We start from the raw sequence: 22,766 nt of genomic DNA, 5'->3' as shown, positions 1-22,766 counted from the left end.
CATTTAATAAAATTAAGCACACTTTATTAACAAATGTAAGCTTTTTCAAATAGGTCATTAGATCACTGAGTTTATTAGGATGCAACAGATCAGACAGCAAAACAGATCACTAATATTTGGAAAAGAGCCATAAAATCAGTAGAGCACACACGACACACAGAGAACATGTTGCATCATACTAAAGATGTCTTTTAAAACAAAATGTAGACTTATGTAATCTTGACAAAATGGGAGGTTGACAAGTTTAGTTGAAGACTGGATGTATATGACAATTGCATAATCAAACGTTGGTGAAATGAAAGGACTAACATAAAAGAAAGAGGCACGGGTTCAGTCGGGGGAGGGAGGCTGCAAGCGTGGGATGCAGGCCAGCCGCAAGAAAAAGGAATGTGCCTGCCGAAGAATGAGAGAAAGCGAGGGAAATGCAGAGGAGGAGACAGGGTGGAAAGTGGGAGGGAATAGAGAAGCATGTGTGTAAAGCATGCATGTGTGTGTGGCATGGCTGTGGTTCAGGCTGTTGAATGAGTGGGCCTTGTGTAGCAGTATTCCAGCTGCTTCTCTGCCCTAGAGCCACATGTCAGAGCAGTGTGTGTTTGTGAGTGCATGCGCACATGTTTGCAGGAGACGGAACACCGGCCACCGCAACTAGTCACCGGAGAAACTGCACACCATTGGTATTTCTCAAACTTAACACAAGCCATCTTTGTACGCAGACACGTCTGAACTTTCTCCTGTGCGATGAGAGGAATGACAGTATGGAGAGCTCATTGCTTTCTCTCTCAGAGTTTGTTTCTGGTGGTCCTCCTGATCCCCCAGCAGGGAAATGCCCACCCACAGTGCCTGGACTACAAGCCTCCGTTCCAGCCTCCGGAGCCCCTGCTCTTCTGCAAGGAGTATGCCAAATTTGGATGCTGTGACTTAGACAGGGATAACCAAATATCCCAACGCTTCTATCAGATCATGGACTACTTTGACCATACTGGATTCATGGCCTGTGGGAAGTACATCCGCAGCATTCTCTGCCAGGTGAGTGTCAGGTCATGTTTTTATTTATTATATATATATATATATATATATATATATTTTTTTTTTTGGCAATTAAAATTTTTCTCAGTATATTTGTTTGGACATAGAATAATTTAAAATAAATGGACAGGTTGTTGAATTTATCTGAAAGTCTATATCTGCTATAGGTTTTTCTCAAGTTTTGCTCTTTGTGATTTTTTTTTTTTTTTTTTTTTTTTTTTGTGTTGTACAATCTAAAAGTTTACCCCAAAAAAGAAAATTCTGTCATCGTTTACTGACACTCAAGGTGATAAGAATGTTCTGATGAGCACAAAATAAAATATTTTAAAGAATTTTGGCAACCAAACCAGTTGACGGAAGTATTGGCTTCTATAGTATGAAAAAATACTATGGAAGTCAATGGCTACCATCAGCTGTTTGGTTGCCAACATTCTTCAAAATATGTAAGAAAAAAAGAGAAAATTATGAGGATTTTAATTTTGGGTAAACTGTCCCTTTAACTTTAACACAAGAAATTCTCTATAGAAATGTATTTAGAAAATTTTGAACTACTGGACAGAATTATTGAATTTTATTTATTGATTACTTAATTATATTCATATGATACTAATAAATGATACAATCAAATATTAGTAATTACATATTTATACATTTTTTATATTTATATTAATTGAATTATTCAGTTTTGGTTAATAAATGAGATTTTGTATTGCAGACTGTGCCTCATTCATCAGTGTTTATAGTACAGAGGAGGTTACATCATTGCATAAGTTACATCATTTTTGTTTTGGATTTGCTTTTAGAAGGCTGGATGACTTCATAATTTGTAATGAGCTATTTTTAGGCATGATGACTTCAATTTAAATGTAAGATATTACTATGGGAATTTTCTGTGAATTTTACTCTTCAGTCTTAAAAATAAACCCACATATGTTCAGCATAAGTCAACACAAACAAGACATATTAAAAAAAAAAAAAAAAAGACATCAATATATAGGAACAAAGTATTATGTAAAACCATACAATTCCTTTTTGGGACCAACACAAACTAACATCCAAATGATAGTCACCTATTACGTCACGCTAACTTCAAGGCTGCCAGGATTAAATGATAATATTTTACCATATGGTTTTGAGATTGCAGTGGGGTTGCGGTTAGCCTAGGAAACACCTGATTTATTTGACTACTTAGTGGTGAAGCTGAGCTCAATGATTATCTTTGTTGGAACATTTATACCAGATACAAGGAGCTGCTTGTGTTCTCCAACCTGCAGAGAAGCAAAATACATGCCTCCTCTTTAACTAGCCATGGAATATATCATATTCCCATGGAAAGGTCACTGCAGGAAATATATTAAAGAAAGAAAGAAAGAAAGAAAGAAAGAGCAAAATTAAAGGGTAGGCTACTAAATATTCATTAGTGTCTGTGTTTGTGCTTTCCAGACTTTGACATGTGATATCTTTAAATATAAGTCATAAGAAATAATAAGTCATTGAATCATTCACCCATTCATCATTTAATATGCTGATTTATTTGGGACTGAAATAGGTAACCGTCTTTAAGAAAGAATCTTTTAATTATTCACTCATGAACTCTTTTCGGATCAAAACAGGTGACTGTCTATATGAGTGAGTCATTGAATTGCTCACTCAACCAGTTTATTCAACAGTTCTGATTTTTTAAGAACATACTGTAACTACACTACTGTGTGTTGCTTGGAGAACTTGGCAGACCCCAAATAGAAATACTGGAAATATCACGATAATGTTTTTGTCTATTATGAGCACACACTGCAGTTATCTCATCCGCCATTTCAAATGGTTGGGCTGTTTAAAGTTGGGTGGATTCTGGTTGGCTATGAATGTTTTGAATCGTTAATTAGCCGTAAGAAAAAAATAATAATAAAAATAAAATAAATAATAAATAAATGTTCTGAAAGTGCTTTTAACGATATTGTTTATCATATTGTTCAGCGCTGTGGAGTTTCGTATAGAATACCAATGAACATTATATATTAAAGTGGTCATCGGATGCAAAGTTCACTTTTACATGTTGTTTGAACATTAATGTGTGTTGGCAGGGTATGTACACATCTACTCTATAATGTTAAAAATCTATGCAGTGCTTTTTAATTAATCTGTAAAAATAATATCCCCTTTTTCAAATCGAGCCATTCTTAGATGCCACACCGACAGATGCCGCTCCCACGATAGTTGATTGACATGAGCATCTTACCTCAGATCCGCCCTAAATCAGCTGTAACAGTATGACCTCCATTGTTTCGATTCCGTTGCAGGGATGTAAGTTAGACAAGAATATCTCCGATTGAGTGATTAAGGTGTTGTGCTGCTGGACGTAATAATGAACATAGTGGTCGTCACTTACTTCCAACATCTGAGCCGCTGAAGATGCAGTGGATTACGTTTGTTTGTGAAGGGAATGCGCCTCCCGATCTACATAAATGCATGTTCGCGCAAAGCATTCGTGATCCAGCTTCACCTACAGCAGAAGTGAGTACAAGGTTTTTTTTTTTTTTAATTAATCTCTGCAATCACCTTTCCTAAACGTGTTAGTTAGCAAGTTTCGCGGCTAAACGCACTAAATATGGCTAAAGTAAACTGGCTCGTCACTCCACAGAGAGTAAAGAGGGGCGGGGCGAGCAGAGCTCATTTGCATTTAAAGGAACAATCCCTCACAATGGGATGATTTTTGCAGAGCTCATTTTGACAAAGTTAAAAGGGTGTTGTTTTACACAACCATTGAGAATTTTTCATCAAAGTATATTAGAGACTTTTCATTAAGACCCTAAAGAATCATATCAATTTGTGGAAAATGGGCATCCGATGACCCCTTTAAATATTGTTATATGTTATAGTTATCACCCTTGTATAATTATTCAGGATTTAAAAAAGAATGATTGAATCATTTACTCAACCAATTCATTCAAAAACACCGATTTGTTCCGGACTGTAACAGGTGACTCTTATGAATGAGTAATTGATTTGTTCACTCAGTCGATTTATGCAACAATTATGATTTGTTCAGGAATGCAGTGCCACTACAGTGTGCTGCTTGGAGAAGATGTCGGACCAAAAATAGAAATACTGTATGAAAGATAATTTAATAAAATAAAATTATTAAATAAAATGTTTCTCTAAAATGTACACTATTGGTATAACATCAACGGTGTTATTATTAGAATCTCATTGCTAGTCTAAACATTACCTTGACTGTAATTCAGAGGCTGCAGAGCAATCTTGCTCATGTTATTGCATTAATAAATAGTACAATTTTGCAAAATAATTATTATTTTAAATCATGTAATAATCAATAATCATATTCTCAGATATGGTCGAAACTTTGGATCTCTTGACACCCTATTGGTATGTTCTGTGGTTCTTGAGAACCAAAACTGGATCTGGTAGAAATTAAGCTTTTCCCATTAAAGGGATTAAAATAATGACTCTTTGAACAGGGAAAAGCTGTAAACTCATAATTGCTTAATGAGTGATGGGCACAGACATATAAGCTAATGGGATTTGAAAACCGGTGGAGTGGAGCAAATGTGTTGATGAGTGAAACCCTGCAGGGACCATCTGTTTGATAACAACAGAGATTGGAATCTCCTACAGAGTCTCATAATTACAGAACCATTTGAACAAAATTATGCGAGGGACAAAAACAGAAGAACACAATGACTGGACAAGAACTCACAATAGGATCAGACGGTATGGACGGCAAAAATATACAGTGCATCTGAAGAAAAGGCAGCATGGAAATTGGTGCTTTTCCCAGCATTGTTCAAAACAAGTAGACAATTGGCATTTTAGACAAAATAGTAGGTGTTTACTATAATCTCACATGTGAAACTGTAGTTTAAACACACTCAGTGTAACACCTCAACTTGTCTTATATAATATCCATGAAGCAAAATGAGAAAAATAACTCTTTTATTAGACATTTGAGAGTAATATTTTAACCCATGTCCTCAGAAACCATGACCCATGGCCTACAGTGTTTTATTAAGCCTAAAAGCTACAGTAAAATTTTGTAGATGTTAAGGTTTCCTTGACATAGACACCCAGTCCAACTCATTTTAGCTTTCTGCATGGTTTTTCCTTTATGCGAACAGGATATTACATAACCCTGTGTGTTGTTTAGGAAATGCTGGACTCATTTATACCATACAACAACCCCCACCCCCACCCCCCGCCTCCCAAAATAGGTCTATATTTTGTTTGAACTGCAATCAAACATCATTAGGGACATTTAAAACATTATTCATCCAGATTTTGGTTAAATTGCAGGCTCTGTGATGTGTTACAAGTGAGTTAGCCCGTTGATCCAAACCACTTTCAGGTCCATTATTTGTTTAATGTCATTATAGTAATCTCAGATGACTTCCAGGCCCGAGCTGGCAGTATTGTTGCCAAGGCTGGCTCAGTCCTCTGATGGGTGTGGTGTTGTGGTTAAGACATAATGAAGGCTTGGTTAGTCCAAAATGTTCAAGAGTTACTGTATTTATAGCTCAAACGATCATCACCAGCTGCTGGACTGTGTCCTGGGATCCCGGGTGTAAAGAAGACGTGCAGAATGCCACGTTTGCCAGACTACGAGGAGGGGAGAAGCAGAAAGGCTTACACAGCAAATAAGTTTCAGATGGTTTTGTTTTTTCGAGATTAACTTAAAGTTTATTGATGACAGGAGCAAGTCTTTGTTTATGAGTCAATGGCATGACACATTTTTTAAAGGATCTGTTAGTTTATTTAAAAAAAAAAAAAAAAAAATATATATATATATATATATATATATATATATATATATATAGTACATTACAATGCAACTCATACACTATTAAAAATAAAGTTTCTTTATTTGCATGCTATGACAGAGGTTCTTTATAGTACAGAAATATTCTTTTGAGTATTAAAATGTTCTTCACACTAAGCAAAAATAGTTCTTTAAGGATGGTTTAATGAAAGGTTTTTTGAGGAACCCAAAGCTGTTTTTTATTTTTTTATTTATTTTTTATTTTTTTATTAAAGAGTGTACAGTGACTATCCTGGTATTATAATGAAAAAGGAAAAATCCGCATAAAAAATAACAAAAAATCTTTTTAACAAAACTACTTGACTTAAAACCTATCATGCACAGACACGAGGAAAAAAACATGAAGCTGTAATTGCTGTCAGATCAAATCGTTATGTATATTCAATGTGAAAGAAAAATGGCATGTGGTAAAAAAAAGGTTTTGTTGTTATTTTAAAAAATTAACATAAAAAAAAAAAAAAAAAAATAAAATAAATTTACAACTAAAATAGAAGTAAATTTCTAAGAGCTAAACTAGGTTTTTAAAGATTTTTCCATTTTTTAAATATAAATAACTGTCATATTTAAGTCTCATACTCATGCTTAAGGCCATTCACAAAAAAAAAAAAACAATAAGGATAAATATATTAGCATCCACAGCAACAAGTATTGCAGTATTGCCATAAATATGCCCAAAATTTATAAAGTCAGGTGCATTCTGATAGGCTGTCAATGATTTTATTGCTTATCTCATGGGGGAAAAAATGCTTTAAATGTGATTCTGCATTGTTTTCATTATAGTTGCGATAATTCCCATAGAATTAGGCCACATTTACACATAGCCGGGTATTTGGAGAAACAAATATTTCCTCCCCTCCGTTTTCAATAATAACATTGTGCACACAACATCGTTTTCAAAAAACTTGTCATTTATATCAACCCGCATAAATACGCTGTCGAGCGCCATAATAACTATGCCAAACCTATGGGCGGCAGTATAGGGAAAAGAATAAAGCCATGCAAGCCAATCAAAATCCAAAATAAATAGGGCGCTCACATGATGTTAAGCATTTTCTGGCGCATAATGTGACGTTTGAGAACCTAAAACCCCGTTTCTCCCAGTTGACACGGCAACACATAACCGGCGTTATCAGAAATCTTCACTTTTGAGTTTTTAGAAATAATCGTTTTCTGTGATAAAAACGGGGTTTTCGTGTAAATGAGAGGCCAAACCGCAGGGAAATATCTGCGTCTTCCCTTCGTGTAAACGGGGCCTTAGAATGATCATAGTTAATCATAAAGACTATAGTTACAGTTATCATTATAGTCCTTGCATGAATGGCCTTTTTGAACAACTGTTAACACTTTAGCTTAGTCATCTTTATAGTTATTGGAAAAAGAATTCACCCAAAAATGAAACTTTTGTCATCATTTACTCAGCCTCGAGTTGATCCAAACCTGTATAAATTTCTTTCTTTTGTTCTTCTATTAAACACAAAAGAAGATAATTTGAAGAATGTTGATAACCAAACAGTTACTGTTGTTTGGCGAATTGTTGTTTTGCAGGCTAAATCCAGCCATTTCAATAGGAATCATGCAACTGTAAATTTGGCATGAGGGCAAAATATTTCCCCTCACAGATGTGGCAATGGGTTTAAAATGGTCACCCGGATTTTCCGCATTTGCCGTGCTTAATATATCGCTACACTAATAACAGGCAATGGAGCTTTTGCCAAAATTGCACTAATGTGACCGCACTTTTAGTGTAGTCAACTAAGCTAATCTTAGACCCAGTGTCCTCAAATAATCTTGGTCTGGGAAACTGTTAGAGAGCCATAACCATATAACAATTTCATATAACACTGTTGAATAAATGTCCATGTTGTAATATGTTCGTTTCAGGAATGCTCTCCATATGCAGCGCATCTGTACGACGCAGAAGATGCAAACACCCCGATGCGGGAGCTTCCCGGCCTGTGCGGAAACTACTGCAATGATTTCTGGCTTCATTGCCGTTACACTCTCAGCCTTCTGATCAACAACAATGAAACTTATGGTATTGAAGAAGACCAAAGCAAGTTCTGCAAATATCTTGAGCTGAAAGATCCTGAGTACTGTTACCCAAACGTCCTATCCAACGACGATCTCAACGCCAACCTGGGAGATGTGAAGGCGGATCCTCAAGGCTGCATACAGTTATGCCTGGAGGAAGTGGCGAATGGGCTTCGTAATCCTGTGGCGATGGTACATGCGAATGACGGCACTCACCGCTTCTTTGTGGCGGAGCAGCTGGGTTACGTGTGGACTTACATGCCAAATGGTTCTCGAATCGACAGGCCGTTTCTGAACTTGACCAGGGCAGTTCTGACCTCACCTTGGGCTGGAGATGAGCGAGGGTTCCTCTGCCTCGCCCTGCACCCTCGTTTCACAAAGGTGAAAAAGGCCTATGTCTACTACTCAGTGTCTGTGAAGAAGCAGGAGAAGATTCGCATCAGTGAGTTTCTCGTTTCTGATTCAGACATGAATATGCTGGATCACTCCTCAGAAAGGTGAGAAATAGATATCTATTTGCATGTTCCACTCAACTAGAACTGCATATTTCATGGTTAAAGGCAGCTGCACAGATCCAAAATAAAAACATTACTTTTGATATATTTTGGTAAATCAGTTTTCTCTGAGAGTATACTGTTATATGTCGCTGTAGATTTAGCAGCACATTACTGTAAAGTAAAATACCATAATTTATATTGCATTTTGACTGAGCAGGAATATTTTGCAGTATATTTTAGTGTTGCTGTAACCTGGCTGTAATATGCCAGGTAATAATACAGGATTGCTGTAAATAGCGTACCGCCTGACATCACATCACACAGACAGAACACTTCTAATGCTTAATGAAGAAGAAGAACGATGGATTTCTGGAAGTCTGGTAAGTTAATCTTATTGTTAAGTGTTTTTATACTGTAGTGTACATCATTTTATTGTGGAATGAAAGTGCAAATTTAGCCAGTGAATGTTGCAATCTTCTTTATCATGCTGCATTTGAAAAACAACAACAACAACAACAACAACAACAAAACATTGTTTCAGAGTTAGACCTTGTTTACACTAGTGCGTTTTAGTTTTAAAATGGCATTTTAAAATGAAAATGATCCTTGTATACACTGGTGTTTTCTCTGTGCTTCAGAAATGATCAAATGTTTTCAAAATCTCTGTATTGGTCCATTTGCACTGAAATGCAGCCCCACAGTTTTTAAAATAAAACGGTGTCTGCAGCATTTTTGAAAGTCTCTGTTTCCGAGTGTCGAAAACACTGGAGTATAAACAACAGGCGTAACCGTAGCAAAAGTTATGCATTTTAAAACAAAAATGCACTGCTGTAAACGTAGCCTTAATGTCTATGAGCTGTTTCACCCCACTGCTCTAATGACATCTTCAAATCTAACTCTGTGAATTATGGCTCAGGGTTTATTTCAAGTATTTATTTCAATGACTGGAAAAACTATTTTGAACAAAGTAAAAATAACTCAATTTGTCAGTGGAGTCTGCTGGGTTTAAGGGGATCTGTAAATTGCACTTAAACAACAGGATATTGCGATTAACAAGAATGCGTTAGGGTATTTGCAAAAGGCAATATGATTGGCTGAAGCCTGCGTTGGCGCTTGAAAAGTTAAACAAATACTGCCGCAAGCAACTAAAGACTATAGAATACCCAAGACGTGTCAGACGTATAATTTTGAAAGGCAAAAAATGAAATGCTCAGTATGGCCGCTCTATCGAAGGTAGCCCCGCCTTCTGAATAAAAGAGCCAGTCGCTAGTCAGTAAAGTCATCGCGTCACTACAGCTACAGTTAGAAGTTCCGGTTGCTTTAGAAACAGTCAGCGCTCTGAAACGCATTTAGGACTGAGCATACCCACTGGCTGGTCTAGCCTGAAAAAAAAAAGTGTTTTTAAGAGAAGCACGTTATTTTTCAAGAAATTCAAGCATTCACACAGGGTGTCGGTGTTTATGCAACACCAGTAATGTAAAGTGATTGTAATGTGTAATGTAATGTGATTGGCTGTTGTCACTATGATGGTCGTGTCAGCACCAAGCTTCAGACATGTCCTCCATCAAGCATCGATGTTGACAGTCAATACTGGACATCATCAATTAGTTGCTCAGACACAAATACATGGGTCCAGGTTGAAAAATACTTAAGTTTCACTTGCATCATAAATGAGTGGTATGGGGTCAGAGAGATGGACCATTCATACCAGCTTATTGTTGCAACTTTTTGGGCAAAAGATCCAGTTCCATAGCATGGTGGCTGTGCTACGAAAAATGATTATGATAATAAAACGTAAATAGGAATGTATGATCTATTGGGCTATTACAAAGACAAGTAAAATGCATGCCATGGCACAATATTCAGCAATGTCAAGCATAATATGATTTCTACTACCATAGATGTATTTTTGTAGTATATGAAATACATGTACACTAATGGTCAAAAAATATTGGCACCCTTGTAATTCTGTCATATTCAAATCCAACCCTTGTTGTAGTTGCAAATGTTCTGGTACTCACATGTTTATTTTTTTTGTTATTTGCATCGGAACAACAACAACAACAACAAAAAAAAAAAACAGAGAAGAAAAGTCATATCTGATACAATTCCACACAGAACCCAAAAAATGCACCGAACAAAATTATTGGCACCCTTAATATAATATTTGGTAGCACCCTCTTTGGAAAAAATCAATCGCTTTCTGTAACCATGAATGAATTTCTTACACCTCTCTACTGGAGTTTTGGACCACTCTTCTTTTGCAAACTGCTCCAGGTCATTCAGATTTAAAGGATGCCTTCTCCCAACTGCTGTTTAGAGATCTCTCTACAGGTGTTCTAAGGGATTCAGATCTGGACTCATTGCTGGCCATTTCAGAACTCTCCAGCGCTTTGTTTGTAACCATTTCTGAGTGCTTTTTTCGATAATTGTCCTGCTGGAAGACCCATGACCTCTGGTGGAGATGCAGCTTTCTGACACTGGCCACTACGTTGCGCCTCAAAATTCTTTGGTAATCATCAGATTTCATGATACCGTTCACACAGTCAAGGCATCCAGTGCCAGAAACAGCAACGCAACCCCACAACATCTTTAAACCTCCACCATGTTTGACTGTAAGGACTGTGTTCTTTTCTTTGAAGGCCTCATTTCTTTTTCTGTAAACAGTGTCATGATGTCCTTTACCAAGCTCTACTTTTGTTTCATCTGTCCACATAGTTCTCCCAGAAGGATTGTGCAATAAGATTGTGCAATTGTGCATAAGTTTTGGCAAACTCCTTTGTTTTGTTATGCCTTTGTGTCAGCAGTGGTGTCCTCCTCCTTTCATTCAGATGGAGACGGATAGTGCAAGCTGACGTTGTTCCCTCCTGTGTCTGCAGAGCAGCTTGAATTTGTTTGAAAGTTAATCAGAGTTCTTTATCCACCATTCAGTGATTACTATATTGCTCACACCTATTACTTGCCACAGGTGTGACTAAATACAAATTACAGGAGCATCGCATGCTTGAAAAGCAATTATTTCTTACAATTTTGACAAGGTGCCAATAATTTTGTCCAGTCCAAATTTTATCAAGTTCGACTTTTCTTCTTTGTTTTTTTCTGTTGTTGCAGTGCAAACAAAAACAATAAGCATGTGAATACCAAAACATTTGCAATTGGAACAGTTTTCTGAGAGAAGTGTTGCATTTTCTGACAGAATTGCAGATATTTTTGGACATGACTGTATATAGGCAACAGTGTATGTAGTGTTAGCCTATACATTCTGAGCAAGTAACAGATCATTGAATCAAATGTATTTTTATTTCTTCCAGCTCTACATGATGGTCCACTTGTGTTTGCACCCTGGGAAGGACATTGCCGTCACAAGGCAGTTTCTGAGTATTTTTTAAGTATTAGCCATAATAATACAATTTTAATTGCAACTTTTAAAATTAGTTGTATTAGTTGTATTATACACTTTCTCTCTTATGCTGATTGCTGTGAATATAACTATTTTTGTCATACATGCCTTTGTGTGCGTGCCATTACAGTTTCACCAGTGATCGTCAGAAAAATTGAGAAGAAGTTCAGGCTGCTGGTGCAGAGCAATGGCCATCAACTCACAAGTCAACAGCTTCATTCCATGATGATATTTAAATGGAGGACTTCACAGTGAAGGTGATGATATATGGGGCAACTTTTGAGGAATGTTGCCGTCAACGGGCAACCAGACACAGGGCTCATGACCGATCTAAATTACCCAGACAGAAAAATTGTTGCCCATTATCAATGGGAAGGTGCTCAAGCAACATTGCTCAAGAAGTTGCCCTGTGTATCCTCACCTAGAGGGTCAGTGGCCTGTTTGCCACCACCCAAATGCCCAACAGATAGGGGTGACGGCTGTGGGATGCTTGTTCTTTTTGCTCACTTGTAAATTTTTTTAAGATATATTAAGTTCTCTCTTAGGACAGTGGTTCTTAACTTAAGTTCACCCCCCTGCATTTGTTTGTTTCATTTATACTCTTGCACAGGCTTTTATTGCTGTAAATTGCTGATGCACTGTACTCTGGGTAAAAATGCAGTAAAATCAAACGGTTTTGAAATGTTTTTAAGAGTTTAAATATATTGATTGAATACTAATAAAAAAAAAAGAAATACAGCTGTGTTTGGATTGTCTTTTGATTTGTAATATTACTAACTATAGATTTATGTATATACTATACTAAATATAGATAATTTAATTATAATATATAATATTATGTTATTAGTAATTACAATTAGTAATGTTTAGCAGGAATGCATTATTATAGATATTACAGTATAGAAAAATACAGTAAAGGTGAGTTCAAATACTGTTTCTACTCTTTTGCAGTTATACAGTACTATTCTGTAAATTTGCAATACAGTATGTTGTAAATTCAAAATACAGTACCTTGCTGGCAATTGTGCTGCCAGTAACTGTTACAATTTTTATTTATGTATTTATTTATGAGACTTTTATCTGAAGAAACATACACTCTGTTAAAAAACTAACAAACAAACATATTTTGGTACGTAGTCTGAATGAACATACACTCTGTTGAACTTTCAAAGTTCTCAACTTTCTCAAAAAATTTCTCAGTTCATGCATGCTAATTTTGCTGGGAATCGAACCCATGATCTTGCTGTTGTAAAATGCTCTACTGTTTAGGCTTCAGGAAAGCACAGAAAAAGTGCTATTACACACTTATTTTTGATTAAAATGTAAAATAATAATAATAATACAATTAAAACAACATAAAGAAAAGAAAAACATTTAAATAAAAAAAAGAAAGGAAAAAAGTACTGTTTTAATCTTTTAAATAAAAATAATTTTGTTTTCAGGTTTAAAGATGTTTTTTTTAATTGGATCCATGCCATACAAAGCTAGGACAGGGCTCGTGATAAACAGGAGGAAAACAGAACTCATGAAGATCAAAACCACTGTCAGTACACCAGTCACAGTAGGTCGAGAGCCAATTCAGGAGGTCGAGTCTTTCGTGTATCTGGGGAGCACTGTTGACACGCAGGGGGGCACAGACCGAGATGTCACAGCCAGAATTGGCAAAGCGCGAGCAGCCTTTGTCATGTTAATTCTTCATCTTCAATTCCAACGTCAAATCGGTCTTACTCTATGGCTCAGAGACTTGGAGGATGACCAAAGCAACGCAGCAGAAGATACAGACACCTGTATCTTTGTACATTGTTATTGTACAAACACCTGTCTGAGGCGCATTTTCAAAATCAGGTGGCCAGAAAAGATCAGTAATGAAGAACTATGGCAGAGAGCGGGACAAGAATCAATAACAAGCCAGATTCTAAGAAGAAAGTGGGGCTGGATAGGACACACACTGAGGAAACCAGCCTCCAGCATCACCCACCAGGCCTTAAACTGGAATCCACAGGGAAAGCGGAAGAGGGGCCGGCCCAGGAACAGTTGGAGGCGAGACGCAGACTCGGAGTTGAAGCAGATTGGGACCAACTGGACGGAGGCAGAAAGGACAGCCCAGAGCCGCGATAGATGGCGAAGTGTTGTCGATGGCTTGTGCTCCCTTGGGAGCTATGGGCCTAAGTAATGCCATACAAACCCAGTATATGAACTTAATACAAGAGTAAAGTATTATTTTATTTTAGATTTTACTTATTTGATAGATATTTACATTTTGTATAGTATAGTAATCACAAGATGTTATATTTTATATTTAAAAAATTGCTTATCCATGCTTAAAAATTGACCTTAAACCCTAATTGTCTTACTCTAATCAAAATTATGGATCAAATGCTATCGTTTAGGCTTAAAAATACACTAAGGTATGCTTATTTATTAGTTTGTTTGTTTGTTTGATTTTTGTTAGAAATTAATTACACCCACACATGTTCAGATCTGCTCTGATGCGGTGACAATCATAGTCAACCACAGGGGAACCACAGTGTGAAACCATGAGTTTCACAAAAGCTTGCTCTGCAAGTAGCTTGTAATTTATTTGTTTCACATACAGGTGTCAATAGAGAGCCCAGAGTCTCGTATGTACCTTTATTTAAACGCTTGGCAGATCATTTTGTCCAAAGATGCAGCAACATCAACACATTATACATGAGTAAATAGATTATTTAATTAAACAGCATCTTAAAAAAAAGAAAGAAATACAAGAATGAACTTCCTCTTAGATGTGTGGTTATGTGTGGATATCATTTTTTTCAGTCACTGTGAAATTTGTTCACTATTGATGCTTATTTTGGTTCACAGGACACTTCTAGAAGTTGATGAGCCTGCATCAAACCACAATGGAGGTCAACTGCTGTTCGGGTTGGATGGATACCTGTACATATTCATAGGAGATGGTGGCAAAGCGGGAGACCCTTTTGGAAAGTTTGGAAATTCTCAAAACAAGTAAGTCCTCTTCAAACTCTTTATCTTAATATGACATAGTTGCCTTAATTTTATAGAATGTTTACATATTTTTAACACATTTTGCTAACCATGGAATTGCAAGATGTAAACTCAACATTCCAAAAACAAATTCTGGCTTCTAATTAATGTATCAGCTCATTTAGGCAAATGGTCTAACAAAGCAAAGTAATTATTGTGGTAGAAAATTACATTATTGGCTCACATATTTTTTAATAACATTGAAGTCAAAGTTTATGTTCTGTGAAACGTGAATTTATATGTATATATTGGTGTAGTCAAATGGTTAATAATCCAAGTGAAAATCTGTTTTCTGAAAGATACATTTTGGCTAAATATGTTTCTAAACATAATGACTGGTGCTGTCAAGATTCAAGTAATAAAAGCACCATAAAAATAGGCTAAAATCTATGAAAATATATTGGTTTCAAAAGACATGGAAAATAATGTGCAAGCAGTATATCTAATTTTCATGGTACTAATAATGTTTCTGTCATTTTTGCATCATCCGAGCAGTTTAACACTAGGAGTCTGGCGTTCACATTTAGGCAGACAGACACACAACCTCAAAATATTAGCCTTGGCTCTGCCACTCTGCTTTCCTCATGTGACATAAGCACAGCTGGCAGAGCCTGGTGAATATACTCACAGTTTTACAACTGCACAGCGAGCCTTTCATCCTTACAGAGAGACCTGTCGTAGCCACAGAAGTCTTGGAGTCCTGCTGCCGATGACGAGCTGGGTACACTGGGTTGCACTATATTGACACTACATGTTGAATGTGGAGGTTCAGTCTCATCGTAGTGTTAGCTACTGATGGTATATCTGTGCAACACACATCATGGAAAAGCTTAGTCTTAAAGCCTTATATCAACACGATCAACAGTCACATTAACTTTTAATTACCGTTTTAGATGGGTACTCAATTCCAGCTGCTTTGAATGTCTGTCAGTACATAGTTACTTTTGAATGCCATTAAATACAGCAAGATGATCAACATAATCATATATAATGTATTTTGTCTAATTATTTTGACCAGTCGTGCATCAAATTTTGTTTATGCTTTCAGTTTTAGTTAACTTCATTAACCCTGATCTGAAGTTGCCTTGTCTCAGAATAACAATAATGCACAGTGCGTTAGATGTTTGTTTGTTCTGTGGTGCTAGATCTTCTAAGCCTGTAAATCCGACAAAAAAACAACAGAAAAAAAAAGAGAACAAAGCTGAAAAAAATAAGTTACAGTGAATTAAGGACAGATCTAAGCCAGGAGTAACTCCAGTTCATTTCACAGGAGGGAAAATGAGTAAAGAGGCCCTTCACAGACGGTTCAAACCCATGCCAGGGTCAATATTGACACAGGGCATTGTGGGCTATGTGAGGTTAGAAAGGATGCGGTTGAGTGAGAAAAAGCAGCAGCAGATGGTGCAAATGTTTATAGGGCAGGTTTAAACTATAGTCTTGAGTGCAATCCAAAGGACAAATTATTAGTATTGTTTTATTCTTACACAACCCCTTTTTATTAAACACAATTGTTTCTGCATGCAGCGCAAATCGTTTATTTGTAATAAAACCACATCTTAATATAAAAACAAACACTGGTGTTTTACAGGTCCACTCTTCTGGGCAAGGTCCTACGAATTGATGTAGACAACAATGATTATGGCGCCCCCTACAGTATCCCATCAGACAATCCTTTTGTGGGAGAGTTCGACGCAAGGCCTGAAGTCTATGCCTACGGCGTGAGGAACATGTGGAGATGCTCCATTGACAGGGGAGATTCGGTCAGCGGTCAGGGCCGTGGCAGAATGTTCTGCGGGGATGTTGGGCAGAATAAATATGAGGAAGTGGATCTCATCGAAAAAGGAGGGAACTATGGATGGAGGGCAAAAGAGGGCTTTTCTTGTTATGACAGGAAACTCTGCTTCAACTCGTCACTCAGTAAGCAAGCTTTTCAAATTTGGCAATTTAAGATTTTAAGGCCAGATTTAAATAGTTCACCCAAAAATGAAAATTCTGTCATTAATAACCCTCCCCATGTCATTACAAACCCGTAAGACCTTCGTCGGAACACAAATTAAAATATTTTGATTAAATCCATGAGCTTTCTGAACCTCCATAGACAGCCAGGGAGCTACGATCAAGGCACAGAAAGGTAGCAAGGACATCGTTAAAATAGTCCATGTGACATCAGTGGTTCAACTCTAATTTTATGAAGCTACGAGAATACTTTTGTGTGTAACGACCTTATATAGCAATTCTTCTCTTTCGCTTCACCATCAGCCGCCATTCACGAGAGTACCACGACGCATATGCTATTTTAATGTCCTTACCACGTTTCTGTGCCCTGACTCTGGTAGTCCCCTTGTTGTCTATGCAGGGTCAGAAAGCTCTCGGGTTTCATGGAAAATATCTAAATTTGTGTTCTGAAGATGAGCGGAGGTCTTACAGGTTTGGAGCAACATGTGGGTGAGTAATTAATGGGTGAACTGTCCTTTAAGACTAACATTTTCCTCTTATATTTCCTTTTATACTTTATCTATGTTGAAGTATTGAATTTGTTGTATTCGATAAGGCAATCTCACATTCAGGCTAGTATATAATCAAACTACATCAAATCTTATCATTTTATTCTCATTTAAAAAAATATGTTATAATTGACATCTTGACAAATTAACCTTTGTTAAAAAGAAGATTTTCATGAATCCAGGCCCATGTTTCACATACTGCTATTGTTGTTCTGGTTCTGGTTCTAATTGAGTCGGAAGAGTATAATTAGAGGTACATTTAGAATTTGACAACATGAAGAGAAACGTTTTCCTGTTTCCCAAAAACCCAAACACGACCTTACATAGCTGCTTTGAAACAATCTATATTGTATAAGTGCAATATAAATAAAGATGATCTGTAGAAATATGTGCATAACATATCATCTATGTTTGCTACTGTCCACCATGTTACCTTTACTGAGTAACACAGTTGACAGGTAACTTAGTTGATATTTTTAGTGTTTTTTGGCCTATATTTAACATGGAAGCCTAGAACTACTGAGCATATGGTATGTTTAGAAATATATTTGCATAAACAAAACATAAGTTTTAGTTAAATTGTCTTTTTGAATTTGCAGCAATAATACTTGCGTAACACTATTTGGGGAAAGAGAGAGAACATAACTTCTAGTGTTTCATCCATGGTCTTCTAAAGGAAATATAATAATACTGTGCAAATTATGCCAGAATGGGACAAACTATTCCTTTTTGGGGGGGGGTTCTAGTGGGTAACTTAGTTTTTTGGACACAAACAAGTTATGTCACAATAAACACTTATTATTTTTTGAAGCGCACACCCAAATGTCTTGATAATGTCTTGATATTAAAATGTCTTTAATAGTGATTGGGAAAAATATAATTGTGTACTAGAAAATTAAGCATCTGGGCTTTATATTGCTGAAAATATATTCAAAATATGCTTCATGGACATGAGATGTACCCACAATTATAGAATGACCCACATGAGTGTATCTAAACTACACTGCTGTTGTCTTTTTCCCTTTTTTCTTAGATGATATTCTTCCAATTTTTGCTTACCCACATAAAATTGGCAAGTCTGTAACTGGCGGCTACATCTACAGAGGCTGCCAAATGCCCAATCTTAATGGTCTGTATATCTTTGGGGATTTTATGAGCGGGTATGTATGTATTTACTACTTTATGGACTTCATGAATTATAGTCCAAAATAATAAATTATAAACAGAAATACACTTTAAAAATGATTTTTTGAAGGTTTAAATAAAAGAAAGATTATTGGAATATGTTTTACAAGAACACACTATTTCAGTCTTTGTACTTTTGTTTATTCAATGCGTTGCTAATTAATTATGAAATTCACTAACAAGTTCTAAAAGAAAATTGTTTCTACATCATTTCTATCAGCACAAGACTAATACTGGTTTACTTTCCCATAATGACTGATTTATTTCTCTATTCATAGATTTACTATGTAGTGATTAAATCACACTTTTCCCATTCCATCCATCCTAGGCGACTAATGTCCCTAAAGGAAAACCCTGAGACTGGGAAATGGAGTTATAAGGAAATTTGTATGGGCACTGATAAAACATGCAGTTTCCCTAAACTGATAAACAGCTACTACAAGTACATCATATCATTTGGTGAAGATGAGGCAGGTAACATGAGAGCAGCTCTGTGTTTGACTGCTTCATGTAAACGTCTTACATTGTTCTTCAGTGTAACACACTTACACTCGTCTCTGTTGTCTGTGTGTCAAGGTGAGCTGTACTTCCTTGCAACAGGAGTGGCCAGTGCCTCAGCCAGAGCAGGAGTAGTGTATAAGATAGTGGATCCATCAAGGTACACATACATACATTATATTCACTCTTAAATATATAGTTCCATGAAGAACCTTTAATATCAATGGATATTAACTTTACTTTGCACAGAAGGTTCTTCAAACTGGAAAAAGGGTTCTTTAGAATCTTTAGAATTTACAAATGTTCCTCAAACTAAGAAAAGAATGGTTATTTTAAGAACTGTTCATTGCAAGGTTGTTTGAGGAAGTTACCAAAATAATTCTTCTATGGCATCACTGCGAAAACCCCCCTTTTGGACCCTTTATTTATGCAAGCGATAGGGAGGGGATTTAGGTCTAATAATATCCACTTAGAAAAACATCACAATTATAGTTCTGTTATGTCACATTTACTACAAAGATATGACGGATATGAACCTTTATTTTTTTAAATCAGTTAACACTTTTATACAGCAAGGATGCATTAAATTGTTCTAAAGTGACAGTAAAAACATTTATATTTCAAATAAATGTTGTTCTTTTGAACTTTCTGTTCATCAAATAATCCTGAAAACGTATCACCGTTTCCACAAAAGTACTGGAGTGATGATGCTGAAAATTCATCTTAGACTCACAGAAATAAATAGCATTTTAAATTGTATTCAAATAGAACACTGTTTTTTAAATTTGTAATAATATTTTACAATATTACTGTTTTTACTGTATTTTTTTATATTTAAAATCCTACTGACCAAAACTTTTGAATGCATGAGTGGTTGTCAGAACGTTGCTTTACGATTGCTAAATGGTTGCTAGTGTTTAATACTTAAAAGTAAATTATTAAAAATTTTGAATAATGAAAAAATAACAATTCTGCTGACACAAATGAGGAAAAGAAAAGAGCCTATCAGTAGTTGTTTAAAAAAAAAAAAAAAAAAAAAAAAAATATATATATATATATATATATATATATATATCAGTTAACATCAGTTAAATATCCTGATGAATAATAATAATAAAAAATAAAATTATAGTTTCACTTCTAAAGCAGGTCTGCAGTGTTCTGTCAATATATATATATATATATATATATATATTTTTTTTTTTTTTTTGTAAAATACAAAAACACTTCTCACAACATCACAAAATAAAGTGCTACTGATTTTCAAAAGCAATAATTAAGGAATAGCTTGCACAAAATGAGAATCCTGTCATTACCCTCATGAGCTATATAAAAAGTGATGTTTACCCCATTTTTAATGTGTAGGTATGTTTGTACTTCTGATTTCAGCAGCTTTAAAATAAACAGTTGGTACTTTTTTTCACTACTTAGGCGGGCTCCTCCAGGAAAATGCAACTTCAAGCCCACTCCAGTCAACATAAAGGGCAAGCTGATTCATTTCAGTCCTAAAGAAGGTAAGAGAGCCAGTAAACATAGCTTTATCCCAATGGACGTGGGTGTCTTGATGCTCCACATGAACTTAATCTGTGCATCTGCGTTTGCGTTGCTTTAATGTGCATTTGGGAACGCAACATGTACCAAACATCTTCATATATCTATAATGAGAACCGTTTATCAACATAAGAGAACTTTTAAGAGCTCCCTGTGGTTTTCTGTCAAAATAAAAGTTTAATAGTTTAATATATGAAAATAAAATAAGACAGACATAAATATTTTGTCATTCTGTAATTGTAATGTAAAATGAAATGTATTATTTATTATTATTATTAGTAGTAGTAGTAGTATGAAATACAAATATATTATAGTAACAATAGTAATAGTAATAGCAATAGTATTTATGTAGTGATAATAATAATAATTATTATTGTTATCATTACTATTAATAATGCATGTTATCTAATAAATAAATGATTATTATTAATGTGCAATATAATGATAATTATAATTATTATTATCATTATTATTATTATATAAAATATAATGATCTGATGCAATTTTGTCCAAATTTTGCAGCCCTACAAACAAGTACAGCAAACCTGGAAACTGCAATTACAGTGCCTACCAGAAAATATACATTTTCACCCCAGTCGTGCAGCCCTAGTCTTAAGTTTGACTTTTTTTTACTTTTTCACACTTTGACACATCATTTTGATTTGTTTTACAGAGTATGTAATTAACAAAAAACCCTCAACAACTCCCATTCCCAAACCAAAACCGACCAAACCCAGTACGACTCTACGACCACGAGTACCACAAATGACAACTCGCAGGGTTCCTCTAGCAACCACCATCCGACCACGCCCTCTCTACACGACCATGCGGCCCAGACCTCCGTTCCTCACTACCCCTAGACCTGCGTATTGGACAACGGCACCTAAGACCACTGCAAAAACCCAAACCGGCAGACCGGGCAAACGAGGCCGAGGCAAACCCAGGAGGAAAGGGGAGCGGAGGGGTCGTTCTCGAGCCGGGAGAGCAAGGCTGGTCAGCGCAGATGGACAGAAGGACCGCGGCCGAGTGGAGATCTTTGTGCGAGGCGAATGGGGCACAGTGTGCGATGACATGTTTACCATACAGGCTGCGGAGGTGGTCTGCAGGCAGATGGGGTTTCCTGTGGCTGTACGAGTGGCTAAGAGAGCGGAACTTGGTGCGGGAGACGTCGGCGTCAGAATCCTGCTGGACGACGTGGAGTGCGAAGGAACCGAACGGACTCTGCTGCATTGCAAGCACGCCAAACTAGGCAAAAACAACTGTTCTCATGACGAGGATGTAGGGGTGGTTTGTGGCCATTATGAACATGCAGTGGAGTGAAAGACACTGAGTAGATGTAGGTTGTGAATGCCACATGTATGGAGGCCAAAATACATCTCAAAATGACCAACTATAAAGTTATGACAAATTGGAAATGTCCCCATCAAAACCAGAAGAGAATCAGAATTGTTTAATTTTTGAATGTAGAATATTAAATATCAATCTAAACAATTTAGATGACAAGAGTTAACTGCTCTAGAACAAAAATATGATTACAGTAACTGCATTCACAAGTAATGCTAATCAATCAATCAACAAAACATTTTATTGATGAATCATTTTTCACACTGAATCAAGCACTATTTACACTGTGGTGTGAGTTGTTGATCATCTCACACAACAAAGACAACTATATTTACTGTTTTTTTTTTTCCACATGAGACTTTCCTCATAAAAAAATAAATAAATGATTTTAAAAAAAAAAAATTATATCCATCTAGTAATCATGAGATCAAGGAAATTTTGAGACTCTCCTTTTCAAACATAATTCAGGTTATTGCTATGTAAATATTGCATTTTTGTTGCACATTCAATTTCTTGTTTAATTCCAAATGATCGTTTTTAAATTCAAATGCTGGGCATTCTTTGTTATATTGTAATAATAAAAATGTAAATAAAGTTCTTTGCATAATCATAATCCGGTGTGGAGATCAGGATGTATTCAGATTATTTTTATACACGTCGACGACGAAAAACACTTGTGATTGGTGTAGTCTGACCAGCGCTGAGAAAAGTAACAGGAATCACGCTTTCGATTATATCATTTACGCTGTGCTTACAGTGTGTAGACGTTGTTTGTTTGAGTTTGTTTCAAATCACAAACTTTAGTTAAGTTAATAACATAATCACACATGAACATCCAAAGAGCAACTGACGTATAAAAATTCAAATGCAAT

General features: G+C 36.0%; 1 protein-coding gene across 1 annotated transcript; it reads left to right on the top strand.

Moving 5' to 3' along the window:
- Window positions 1–428: 428 nt before the first annotated feature.
- Window positions 429–22,490, top strand: si:ch211-136a13.1 (HHIP-like protein 1). The gene is made up of 9 exons (XM_051134917.1): window positions 429–1,026; window positions 7,739–8,385; window positions 14,630–14,773; window positions 16,401–16,729; window positions 18,350–18,476; window positions 18,830–18,975; window positions 19,078–19,159; window positions 20,431–20,513; window positions 21,224–22,490. Exons 1-9 carry the CDS (start codon window positions 739–741, stop codon window positions 21,868–21,870), a joined length of 2,493 nt encoding a protein of 830 aa, XP_050990874.1. The 5' UTR covers window positions 429–738; the 3' UTR covers window positions 21,871–22,490.
- Window positions 22,491–22,766: the final 276 nt, after the last annotated feature.

This window comes from Labeo rohita, chromosome 18, assembly GCF_022985175.1.
Source record: "Labeo rohita strain BAU-BD-2019 chromosome 18, IGBB_LRoh.1.0, whole genome shotgun sequence".
NCBI lineage: Eukaryota > Metazoa > Chordata > Actinopteri > Cypriniformes > Cyprinidae > Labeo > Labeo rohita.
The sequence above is the reverse complement of the archived record's forward strand: the minus strand, read 5'-3'. Positions and strand labels throughout refer to the sequence as shown.

What these genes read in the sequence shown, in the direction of transcription:
- si:ch211-136a13.1 (XM_051134917.1), top strand. Translation starts at nt 739, where the DNA reads ATGAGAGGAATGACAGTATGGAGAGCTCATTGCTTTCTCTCTCAGAGT. An exon ending in ATTTGGTGAAGATGAGGCAG is followed by an intron (nt 18,976 to 19,077) that starts GTAACATGAGAG and finishes CTGTGTGTCAAG; the next exon opens with GTGAGCTGTACTTCCTTGCA. An exon ending in AAGATAGTGGATCCATCAAG is followed by an intron (nt 19,160 to 20,430) that starts GTACACATACAT and finishes TTCACTACTTAG; the next exon opens with GCGGGCTCCTCCAGGAAAAT.